This window comes from Phalacrocorax aristotelis, chromosome 1 (assembly GCF_949628215.1).
Source record: "Phalacrocorax aristotelis chromosome 1, bGulAri2.1, whole genome shotgun sequence".
Taxonomy (NCBI): Eukaryota; Metazoa; Chordata; class Aves; order Suliformes; family Phalacrocoracidae; genus Phalacrocorax; species Phalacrocorax aristotelis.
In genome coordinates, this window is record NC_134276.1 from 107,760,046 (window position 1) to 107,773,564 (window position 13,519).

The following is a 13,519-nucleotide window of genomic DNA, read 5'->3' on the forward strand; positions in this document are numbered from 1 at the left end:
AATGGAGAGAGGTTTAAACAGATGTTTTAGAAAATTTGCTGAAACTCTCTGAATGCTCAGGAAACAAGCAGAGGTTGATTTTTTTCAGAAAGAGTCCAGCTACATTTAGCATTATTTACATTAAAAAAAACCAAAAAACAACCAAAAAGAAGAAAAAAAAAGACACTAATATTGTTTATTATTGACATCTCCATCTGGGAAGACTTTTTCTGCTCCGGGCTGTTCAGTCTCTGTTTTGGTAACACATCTTGTTTTTCTGGTTTGGTTGTATAGTACCTTACAGATAGAACAAGTTTTTAACTCATAGAATATCTGCAAGAACTTACGATAAATGCAGCCAGGTCACTTTTGATTTCCCTATCAAATTATATAGTGTAGCGCCAACAAGATCTGTAAAACCAAGATGCTTCCTGCTTAGCAAAGATTTGAAATTCTGAAGTAGTTTTTGATTTCTGAAGTAGTTCAGATAAATTCAGAGACATACAGGATATACAATCTCAATCTTTCTATGCAGGAGTATACAAACAGAGATTTCAGAGAATGGCACGAATTATGGATCTAGAATTCATTTTTAATATTTTCCACTGTCCTCTGAGTAAAGTTTACCTTCTCAATATTTATCTATTTACTAAGTATATTGATTTGTAGACTAAGATGACTTTTGAGGTTGTTTCTGTATTTACTAGTTTTTGTCATCACTTGGACTGATGATACATGCTATTAAGAGGTACCTTTAAGACGTCCAAAACCAGTGTGACCTGTTTAGTTTTTTCAACAAAATCCCTCAGCATTACAGTTGGGGGACAACAAAATGAAGAGGAAAACACATACTTGAAAGAAGGTAAATCCCCTGAAAACTTCCAAGAGAGAAAGGAGAATAAACTGAAAAAAACGCTAATTGCATAAAAGGAAGACGTGGGGAAATAACATGACAGCTTGTAGGAACTAATACAGCTTTTTTCTCAAGGAAGCTGTATATTCACTTTCCGTAGGGGTGGCAGCAGAGATCCTAAATACACACAATCCGCTTCACAGTGGTATTGTCTTCATTAGGTCTGCAGGTATTTGCACCTGCCACTTTACTCTGTTTTTAGAATAAATTACGATACAATTCAAACAGATATTGTACTAAAATAATTCCAAAAACCAATTGAAATTATCCAGAAATCTCCCAAATGAGCTAAATACAACAATTTAAAAACATGAAATGCTGAAAGAATGTTTCAAAATCAAAGTGTGAACTTTTGAAGAAGACAGTTCCAGTCAACACTAATAACAACGAGGGTCTGTCAGGTTACCCATCTTTCCTAATATAATCAGTTAATCTTTTAATAAACTTCACATTAAGAGAAATAATAGGAAAGAAGGTTTTATGGGGAATAAGGTAAACACACTGTTTTACCAAGTTAACACTGAGGACTTTTCGTTGTTCTGGCTTTACATTTAAATTAAGCATCTGTGTGACTGCGCTCTGTAATCACCGGGTTTGTTCTCATTTGAGTACATTGCATCCTACTACATAAACTGGTCACTTCAGATTTTAGTATTTGGTATATTGTAGTTCTCATCAGAGAAATTTATTGCCGATTCACTGAAGGAAGTAGCTATGAGAAAAAAAAGTCTCAAACTCCATCTGAAACATAACATGAGAAGAAGGGAAGAGGTACGCTAACGTCCATTAATGTGTATGCCCTGCAACTAGAAGGAACACACTGTCTTCTTTAGATCTAGTACTGAAAGACATAGAAGCTGTACTGGACTAAAAGGAATGCTACTATGATTTACAGTACTACATTTATACACACAGTAACTGTGTTTGGTTAAGAAAAACAAAAGATAAAAAGTCAATATATATTTCTTTGAATATATGTTAATAACATGTTTCTTTGAAATAATTCTGTAATTTGGAACATGTTCTGCTTGGTGCAGAATTTTTGTTTGGGGATTATGGGATGTCAAAGGGAAAGAGAAAACACACATTAGATCATTTGCTGCATATTTTTTGTCCCATCACTGTGCTGATAGCTACAAAACCATTCACCTCCTGCTGTATAGATCAGAAGACTGTTGTGACTGCTTTAACTTGCACTACCTGTTAAAAATATCAAAGGGTAAATATGGATACAAGGCATTACTGTTCTGTTGAATGATCCTGTTAACATTATTCTGTATAAACAACCCACCTCAGCAGGTACTTAAAGAACTCCTGTGTGTTTGGGGAGGCTTATACTCTTTTCTGCCTTCAGAGAAGTGCGAAGAAGGCATAGATCTGGCACGGAACTGGCCCCATTCGTAGCATCCCCACTAATATAGTAGATACTTAATAGATATTAATGTATAATGAATACATTTATTGTTTGTTGAACAATACTTTATAGATATGCTTTTGAAACAGATGTCATGAATATTAACAGGTATGTAGAAAGTTTACTAAGTAGCTCAAAATCAGTTAACGACAAGGCTAAAATAGTACGTAATAGTTTACTTAAAATTTTTAATTTAACTGCACACATAATGCACATTCTCAAACTAACTCCTCCATGATTTCTACTGTCTTTGAAATTTATAGCTTCAAAAATATTCTTCATATCTACTTCACTGGGCAGTGAAAAATGCAAAATAATTGTAAATTTGTTCACCAAACGTTTTTAAAACTAAGAAGTATCGGCTGACTTTGACAAGATGACAGTAAAATTTCTAATTGGTGTAAAGAGGTCTGATTTCCTTAATATTAACTGAAGATACAGCTACTGGACTAAGACTAATGGGGAAACGAAGGATCAGTTAACATATACTTGCACCCTTGATATTATTTTCAGTACTTCCATTTATTTTTTGTATACTTACTTTGAACTCCATGGGAGCGAACTATTTTCCAAGTTTCTGAGGCTATCTCTTTTACATCCACTTGGTAATGATGAATGGGCACACCTCCATGTGAATCTGGCTTATTGAATGAAACTTTGGCAGTGGTTTGTGACAACTCTAAAACTCGTACTCCATAAGGATTTGACGGCACATCTAAAAAAGTACAAACATCAATTTAATAATCAGCAGCAACTAGACAGATCTAAACAGTTGACCATCTACCCCAAAAAGTCTCCTTAGCATCTCGAAATGAGAAAAAATAAAATTGAATATGATGTAACAAAATTTGTGTTAAACAACTTAAGCTTTCTAATACAGAGCTGTAAGAAAACCACAGTTATTTTCTTGTACGCTAAATTTATACAAAAACATTTTCCATTTCTGCCTTTCTTTTACAATATGATCTTTTTTAATAGCTGATTTCATCACTGGCAAATGTAAGAGATTAGTTTGTTTACTCTATAATTATGTAAAAGAGAATAACAAACCTTAAATCAAATTTAACAAGAGGAACAGTTACGGCTAAATAGATCATTCAGAGGCTGAATTCTTCTAAGCAAGATCTTGACAAAAAAAATGTAGATGTAATTTGGCTATTCTTATGAAACTCTGAAATACAGCTGAAAACATGAATCCATTTTTTCTTTTATTTTTCACTGACTGGATTCCAAGCTACTTGCAAGGAATATTAATGGAAAGTTTCTATTCTCATTTCAGTTTAATAAATATTCGCAGAATAGGTCGAGATAAACATTTTCTCTGAAATTAAAAGCAAGTGCATATCTTTCAAAGTAGAAAAAGAACTATGAAAATAAAGCAGGTGTCTGACACGCTAGGTATGAAAAAAAAGCAAAAAATTAACCTTGGGCTAATTTTGGGGTTTGTCTTTAAAAACAGAAACATTATTTTGCTTTTACAATGTATGACCTAACTAAGACGTACAAGACAAAAGACTAACTTTTCTAATTGTCATACATTTAAAAATGTTGCAATTACAAAAAATTGTATTGACGATATAGGAAGAATTTTAGTTCTGTGGACAGAACCCCAGGCATTTGAAACACCATTAAAAATTCTTTTCCTGATACATCTGACAGTTCTTTGCCTACCTGCTTACAGATTTGACATTGCTTTTGTCTCCATGGTATGGAAGATATTTTTACAAGGACATGCAATAATTTGAGCCAAAGCCTATCGTTTGGTAAGTGGGCACTGAACAATTTACACAAAATGTAGTCTTTATTCAAGGACTGTCAGACAGTTGGGAATAAAAAGAGAATCAACCTGAGCTTCATCCAGTATTGGTACTTAAATGAAAATGAGCCAAAAATTTCCATAAAATATTAAAGAATGGGTTTAAGGACATATTCAGCCGTGAATTCTCAGGAAAAGGACGCCTGCCAAAGCTGCTCTGAAGGGGCTGATTTGTATAACATTTTAGTAATCAGGCACCTAAATTTTTCCATAAAAATTCTCTAACAGTTGTCAGAGGTGAGTGCCTTAATGCTAATATCATATCTCTCTGAATTCTTAAAGGTAGCATTTCTGAATATAGGTCTGAAACCTCCAATGCTTGGTGCTCATTGAGTTAAAACCAGCATGGATTTACGTGGATGAACAATTTCAATAGCTTTTACATAAAGACACAACTATATGAATCTATGATGTTAAAGATTTGAGTAGCATGCAAATCCCAGCTTGAGGGATTCAAAACCTCAAATCCTTTCTTATTCCAGGGAACAATCATTTCACCAGCATATGGGGTGTTGCAGGAAATTTTCACCCTTTTTAGTTAAGCTGTATTACTCTGCAGAAAGGAATTAAAGGTTCATGGTCAGACAGAACATGACCAAATGTAACGAGTATGCTATGCAACCAGGAGAACACAGTCTTGGGTTTTGAGTCTTTTTTTTTAAATTGATCAAAAAGTTGGCTTTTTTAGAAAAAAGAAAATATGTTCAAAAAACCATAGAGGTTATTTTCTGCGATCACATTGAAGAAGAATTAGTTATATGAGTCGCTTGCTAAGTAAGCATTGATCCCAAAATCAGAGGAGGATGAGGATTAGAACCAGTTTATGATCCTTCTCCTCCAGATTCTCATTATAGCTGAGAGCAATATTTTTTTTTCCCCCGCTAGTGACAGTACCTTAAGCACCATTCTGTGTACAGATTCATTCCCCCCCCCAGCTCAAATGACTGTTCTGAGTGGATTGGGAAAAATACAACATAAGAATGTGAGCAAAGCGATCCAGGAGAGCCAAAGTAAAGCAGCATGGCACTGTTTGAGTGATGTGGCTACCGATCATCTGGGAGGATGAATATAGCTCTGTAGTACCAAAGATGAATGCTCTTTGGATTTAATTGCAAGCTAAAAGCTGCGGTGGATACCTACAATATTACAAATAGTTTCTAAGCACTTTTATTCCCTTTCTGTTATTAAGAGTTCAAAATGAAATAAAACATTGTTTAAGGTTGAATTAATATTTAATTTCACTCAGACTATTTTTATGTTAGTTTTTTTATGTTCTTTTTATAAGGCAATTCACTGTTACTTCTGTTTGGACCAAAACAATTATTTGGTCAATGGTATGAAACAAAAATATGTTATTTACATATTCACTCTGTTCTTGACTTTCAAAATATTAAGGAGATCTCTTTTCCTTGTGTGTTTATGTCTGCATATGATTAACTATAATAAACATGGCATAGACATCCTTCAGGAAGAACCTTACATTCTCTACTGCAGATTCAAGTATAATTTCTGCCAAATGAAGATATGATTCTGTTTGGTAATACGCATAAAATGAAGCTCCTGTGAAAACCCAGTAAAATATTTTGCATAACTAGCACAATGCAATATGTTTAAAACTCGTTTAAGTGTGAAATACATCCACAATGCTATTTTAAATATGCATCCCATAATCCAAGCAACCCACACATGTAGGTAATTTTTATGCAGTTTTCAGAGTTGAACTATGTCAGTTGGTAAAAAAAAAGTGAATCACCTAAAAAAATAAAACAGGAGACATGTTCCTAGTGAAAACCAGAAACAAGTACTAGCAATTTTATTAAGATAGTATAAAATATCTACGATCTCTTTCAGACTAGGCAAATCTATAACTTTTTTTTTCCCAAAGAAAATCATTAGCACCATAATGAACTGAATCTAATTCTGTAGCTCTCTAATGAGTATGAATTTGATCATGTAAGGTAAACAGCCCTCTGGTCCTGATCTGGCTAAACATTCCAGCATTTGAGCTATCCTGTCAGCTGAAATTACGTGGAGCATTGCCATGATTTTTGTGTCAGAACTGCAAGGCTTTTGGCTCAACGTTTAGCAGGAGTGAAGAATAATTTGCAAAGTTGTGTCCTCTGAAGTCTGCATCTGGAAGGACAGAACTGTGGATGGTTCTTGTTCTTCTTCCTTCTAAAACCAACCAGTTAAAAGAATCTTAAAGGAGTTTAGCTATTGGCAGTGATTACTCTTTCATATACTGTTACTGGTAGAAGTTGAAAGACTATATAGTAGAAAAAGTATGGAATTTCTTTTCTATGATTTAAAGATCACTTAGTGATAGCACAGAATCTGGTATAGTTTCTTAGAAGTTCCACTGCTATCTGTTGTAACGCTGCTGTCAAAACAAGGGATAATTTACCAAAAGTTCAGCCTTTAAATTAAAATAAATCATTTAAAAAACCCCAAGTATCAGACATTTAGTCAACTTCATCTTTTTGCCACAGTGTCTACTCCTCTGTTTAGTATTTGGCTGTATTCATGCATGATCTTAAAGAGTTCCTTAAAAATAAAAGGAAAAAAGATCCCCAAATAGAAAGTGTAAAATTGCACTTTATGTATTTTGTACTCAGAGCATAAAGCTGGTTAGCACAAATGAACTTTATGATACATTGGCCTAAATTAAGCAGTACTGGTTTGGTTCCAAAAACATTATTGCAGCTGACAGAGAAGTACACACAGAACTATGAGTACATACTTATCTTCACTGATATGTAAATGCTTTTTCAAGTCTATTACTATTATTACCCAACCTGTTCAATAAATGACCACCATTTTCACTGGGCATTTTCTTTCTAAGTTATTTTTTGGATAGTTTTATGGAAGAAAGCAATTTTACTTCTGCAAATTTAGCAGTTCTAGTGTAAGTGGAGAAAAGGAAGTGATGGTGTGAGAGTAGGTAGTGAGGTCAGAGATTTATCTGCCGGTTAGCTCTTTTCTCCTGTCTTCTGTCAATTGTTCCTAGTGCCGTTCTGCAGCTTTTCCTCTCTCTGTACATCTGACACACATATTGACTGAAAGCAACTATGCCTAAATGCTGAACATAAGGAGTATCAGAACCATGTCAGGGAAAGAGACAGGGCTGGGGAGCAGACCTTTGGAGCCAAAGACCTCCCTGAAATAGTTCGTGCTTGTACATCCTTAGAATGGAGAAAAATTTCAATATTAAATCTACAGGTTAGGCTCAGTCTTGCCTTGATGTTCTTGCTTGTGTGTGAAAACACGAATATTTGGAGAAAAAAGGAACAACATTCATTAACCAGCACCAAAGTGCCAGCTCCAAAAATTCAGATTAGTAAACTGTTAAATTTGATGTTGTAGTACTTCTCAGTTATTGATCAACCTTATCATATTTTGAGCATGACTTGATTCCATAAAACAAGTTACAGGATGTAATTTCTGTGAAGCTCAGTTATTGCCTTTTCCATGTCTTCATTTGCTTTTGATGTCATTATTGCCCATCTTCACTAACTTTCTGAGTATACAGGATGCTTAAAATACATTTAATTAAATAAAGCGGCATGGGAATTCACCATATCTAATGACATCATAGAATACATTTTAATTTTGCCATTTAGTTCCCTGCAATGTTGCTGTAGAAAGGAAACAGATATAGCAACTCTCCTTTCTTTAAGTATTCTAGTATGTCACTACCTCTAAAAGCTGTAAAATCTTTGATGTTCTATAGTATACTGTGCAAATCATGTAATAGGGATGATTTAGCAAGACAAGTTTGAAATTCATCATCAGAGTTGTATGATGTAACTAATTTGTACACTATGTTCAGTGCTTGTTAGTATGGTTTCTGCCAAGAGTTGACCCTGTTAATACTCAGTCAATGTAAATCTCTGTGCTGAGCTGCAGTTCCAGGCATGGTGTGGTGAGATCAGAATCTCAATTTTCAGAAAAAAATCAAAGTATCCTTTTGGATCCAAAGACTGAGGCAAAAAGGTAAATCGGACTGAACTTTTTACCCCCTTATCTAAACTTTTAACCCCTTTGCCATCCCAGAATAGAAGAAAGAAGGGAAAGGGAAGTCTAGAATGAGTGAGGCCGTAAGAGCCTTAGAGGTGAATTGTGGTTTATTTTTTAGGGGCTCTGGATTCAGTCCAGCTGTATGCTACTATGTGCAAAATACACATTAATATTTGAAGAAAAATTTACTTGAAAAATCCAGTTTAGCTTTCTGTGTCACAACCTTAACATTTACCTTTTTAAGATAATAAATTATCTATTCCAACAACATAGTCTTAGACTAATGATGTCCATACAATTTTCTAGTTATCTATACAAAAACATTTGATGTAATAATACTGAGATCTCAACAAAAAGGAGTAATGTTTTGCTATATAATACCATCTTCCTGCATACTGCTATTTCACATAAAAAATGACTAAACTAAATCTGGGCAAATCTAGGAATATCTGTGCTCACCTCAGGCTCTGAAAGCCATTGGGACAATCTGCCAAGCTCACCTGGCTTGCCAAAGCCTAAGCCTGTCATAGAGAAAAAACAAAGTATAAGCAGACTTCTAAAATAAAAGCTGTGGTTGAGATGTCAAGTAATTACTTTGCAGTGGCAAAAAATGAAAAAGACTGTTGTTCTTTTTTGCATTCTGTGTGTTACTCACACAGCAATTTAAATGCTTAAGCAATGAAAAAGTATGTCAACCGTGTGGTATTTTTAAGAGTTGATCACTCCAAGTCAGGTGGTGAGCACATCTGATTCAACTTTCAATAAGCTCTTAAGCTTCTCAGCATTTACCGGTAATAGCCAGCATCTTTCAGTGTGAAACCTTATATAGGTTGCAGTTCTTCAACTGTTTTGAAGGGTTTAAAAGAAAGTGTCCGGAATTCAGGCTGATTCAGTAGCTCTGCATAATTTCAGTGGACAGCTATAGTTTTCCAGTCTAACAAAATGGTATGGTTGCAAATTGCACCTAAATTCTGAAAGAAATATTTTTCTGTCATCAATAAGTCTAATTTCTTAAGGAGGGCAACAGAAATAAAGATAATGGCACTGTGACAGTATGATCACTTTTGAACTAGCAGTAAATTAAAAAAAAAAAGGCAGCTTGATTCTACTGAAAACCAGCAAAGCAGAAAAATGGAACAAAACACGATACAAGTAATTCCTGCAGAATTTTAAGAGAAAACTATTCAGCAAAATAATCATTATTTGCAAAATTTACCCTAGCAGCGTACTTTGCTTAATACTGTCTCCCAGCTAGAAACCGTATTTATTTTTCCCTGACGGAGCCATTGTGGAAGTATGCTACGCCCCAGCATTAGTATTTACAATCAAAGCCAGAAGGAATCCAGGCTGTATTGAAATGCATGAAAAAATTTTATAGGCTTTAATATGGAAAATATCAATCATTAGGGCTTCCTAATCTACCAAAGTAAAGCAACAGAAGTAGTAAAACTAGGAAGAAAGCCGCATTTGACATTTTATACCTGTAATTATTATGATGATTTTATCCTCCATCTCCCTGGTTGTTTTTAATTTCCAGCTGATGCTACTGTAAGTGCAAAACTTGCAACAGTGAACCACGTTTGTTATTTGCTGGTTTCTTCCCCAGTAAAGTCTATTTAGATGCAAATGCCAAAAATGTCAATCTGTCAGGGTACTGAATATTATGCATTACACTACTGTAAGTAGTGCCTAGCATAATGGAGCCCTGGCACCCCCAAACCCAGCGTTTCCAGCCCCACATAAATACTGCACTACAAATGGCTTATGTTAAGGATACCTGTTAGTTATTATTACTACAAAATTTGAGTTTGTTCTGTTTTCTGCATTTCATATCATTGTATAGAATGTCCATATATAGCTCATGCTCTACATAATAACTTCTCATAATTATTCATAGACTAAATATACCCTGATTTACCTTTTTATGTTTATAACTCCAATACATATTTTTTAAAGTGTGCATCAAGTTTTCTGAAGAATTGACTGAAAAATGCTAAGGAGACTGTTGCAAAAGCAGAGAATAGTAAGCTGTTTGAAAAACTAGCATCAGTAACACATCTGATAAAGTCGTATTAAAAAGTCAAAACAGGATTATAGCTTGTATGGCATTATTTGCTCTCACTTGCGTTTCCAGGGGCTCTTATGTGAGAACATCCTGAAATACAATGCATAAGCAAAATATCACGTTCTTTTTCAATTAATAATGAGAATGACTTTGTATTAAAATTAATTAATTGTTTATAAAAGCAGGTGAGAAATACGTAGCTGAAATAATCATCATGCAGTATCATGCATCGTGATGGGATACTGTATTGCAAATTTAAGATAAAAGTCAGCAGATATATAATATCTAAGAGATGCTTTCTTATGTATATACATCTGTATGAAAAAAATGGTGCACAGCAGTAACCACAACCTGAATTCCACTGTTTTCATTGGCATAATTGTTATATTTTCTCATATTTTTCTGTCCTGAGAGGTAAGATGCCAGAAGGATGCAAGTGGGATTCTTCCTTCCCTTTCCTACCATTTATTTTCACGGCTTTAAGACAAAAATCCTAGTGGCAAGTCTTCTGTTTTTGAGGAATGCAGAAATTATTCTAGCAGATTTCGCATTGTACTTCTACTGCCTCATGTGTAACAAATCTTAGAGATGATACTCCAGAGACAAGTGTAGCACCTACCCCAGCAGGACAGGCAGAACCAGTGCTGCTGTCAAATCAACAGATGCACGTGTTGCCCCAAAGAGAAAGCATGCTACTGAAGAGAAGTAGATGTAACTGATTAAAATCAGAGTGTTACATGCAGTCCTTTTGTTTGATTAATTTAATGTAACTTTGCAAATCCTGTGCCAGTCGTGAATATTTAGAAAATCAAAGTCCTGAGATTTTTAGAGGGCTAAACCTATTTCCTAAATTAAATGATGGCAAAAGTAACATACACACAATAGATATAGTCCACCTATTCAAACCAATGTTAACTTCCCACAAGTCTTGAGATTTCTTAATTAGAAACAGAGCAGTTGGTATAGAAATTAACTATGTTTTTCCTTAAGGCTTAGAGCTTTTCTATTGCTACCTCAATTTTAAACGTCACAGGGAGTATTCATTTTTCATATTTAATGCCACATGTAGTATTGATGAGCTGTTACAGTCATAATTTTAGCCCTCTTACAGAAACTCAGTTGTTCAAGTAATCCCACTGAAATAAAAGGCATCATCCAGGTAAATGATCATGAACCACGACTGAAGATTCTACAAATTGTTCTCTTCTCGAATTTCTTTTCACAAAAAATAAAATTATTTTAGGTATGAATTAGATTGTGTGAGCCTTTATGTTGGGGAGAGTTTTGTAAGGTGGAAAGTAAAGAATATATTGTCTGAAATTAGGACCTAGATGGGGCTAAGGATGGTTACATGCAACAGGAAGAGGTAATATATTTCTCATTAGTCACATGTAGCTATCAAAGGAAGATCAGATTTGCAACCCAGCTAATATCCCAAAAAGGTTGTAAAACAAAGCGGAATGGATCTTCTGGATGATGTAAAATTGTGCCACATAGAAATCTGCTGTTTTCTCAGTAAAACCCCACATATTCCTATTTTAGGAAGCTCAGCTCTTTTGACCAGAAGTTCAAAGACAAAAAAAAATACTATAGTAGTCATTGTAAAAGTGTGTGTTAATAATCCATCCTTTAGAGGTAATGGGAAAAACTTTCAACCTGTGTACAACTTCTAAAAACCAGTTGTTTATTAAGAAATTTCTTATCACTCCTGAGACACACACACACAAAAAAAATCTTATTGAGCAAAACTATTAAAATTAAAACACCGGGCTGGGTAAGGGAGCCTCCCTATGACTGGATGTGCACATTTCAGCAATGTGCCTCCAAAGGTGCTCCCAGGAGGGCTCCAAAGAGTTTACTTTCGTATTAAAAGACCAAGCTGTAATCGAAAGTTACAGCTAAAACATTGAAGATCATAAAAAATACACAAGTCCTCCTTAAAAAAAAAAAAAAAAGGCAAGACCTTATTTCTATCTGTCCCCTCCCATATGTATCAGCCAGTCTGGCAGAATTGTATGACCTGAAAGTTACGTGATGAAAATGGTCTATAACAGTGCATCGCAAGGGGTGTATAGCTTCCAGAATGGCTGTACCTTTGTTACTGTAAACTGCATTATAACTCCATAGATGTCATTAAAGCTGGAACAATTTGCATCATCTAAGTATGTAGATCAAAATGTTGGGACACCTCAAAGCTTGCAGAACAAGCATTAGTCCTTTCCACAAGAAAATAGAAATGAAAGAAAGGCTAACAAACTCCCATTTACTCCTGTTAATAGTTACTTCTGCCAAAGAACAAATATATTCATATTTTAATATATTTGTATTTACCTAAACAACAATAGATGGACTTAAAAATACTTAGAAATTCTGTAACAATTGGTTGTAGAACATCTCAGGACTTAAATTAATTCAATCTAGCACTGTTGGTCAAATTCTGCTTTTAAATAACTAAAAGTGCAAATGAAGATAGAAATTCTTTGCTGTAGTATTTCAGTCTTTTGTCATCCTTGGTTTATCAAGAAAATACCAGGGAGGAAAAGGAAAAAAAGACTTTCCTAATTCTTTCTTATTTTCACTGCCTGCAAACCATATGCCTCTCCACTGAAGTTATGAAAATACACTGTTATAAATGTAGAATGTAATAAGGGCAAAGGAAAAAAAGTTAGACTAATTCAATTTTTTCAAGTTTCAGAAGGCCTTAAAATTAAATCCAAAGAAGATTCATATTCTGAGGAAACTTTTATTTTACTTTATATTGTGACTCAACTTTTAGAGAATTAAAATTAACTGCAAACATCCCATTGGAATAAAATAGAGAAAAGTGTGTCTAACCTTTATTTTGATTAAAATAGAAAAAAAATTAAAGAAAAGGAAACAAGTTTTTAACTTACCAGCTTGACCAAGTGTATACTCCTGATATCTTGTTCCTATTCTGTTTGTGGCTGTACAATTATACCGTCCAAAATCACTGTCAGATGTAGGAGCAATCTTTAAAACAAATAGTTTGTAAATACTAATTTCTCATCAAATATCAAAGTTCTTTTAAAAAATCAGAAATGCAAAAATGTTCTCCTTAATAAATATGCAGATGCAGTCTTAATTCAGCCTATCTAGTACATTTTCCAAATACAGATCTAAATACACCCGTTTTCATCTTAAACTCCCCCTTCTCAAATTCAAATGAAGAAATGAAATAATGGAAAAGGGTAACATTGTTCATCTTTATAATTTCACTTTTAAATAAGAAAAAAATCTAATAAACCTCACTTTTTTTTCACAGACAGTATTTGCACAAACTGACATTTTGACCGA

General features: G+C 34.2%; 1 protein-coding gene across 2 annotated transcripts in view; it reads right to left on the reverse strand.

Annotated features, from left to right (window-relative positions):
• The window catches only part of NCAM2 (neural cell adhesion molecule 2), a 307,619-nt gene that overhangs the window by 68,107 nt on the left and 225,993 nt on the right, over positions 1-13,519 (reverse strand). For both annotated transcript variants that reach the window (XM_075101628.1, XM_075101635.1), the window contains 2 exons: positions 13,099-13,195; positions 2,848-3,021 (listed from right to left, as the gene is read on the reverse strand). In XM_075101628.1, coding sequence (XP_074957729.1) covers positions 2,848-3,021; positions 13,099-13,195 — 271 coding nt within the window. The remainder of the gene's footprint in view (positions 1-2,847; positions 3,022-13,098; positions 13,196-13,519) is intronic.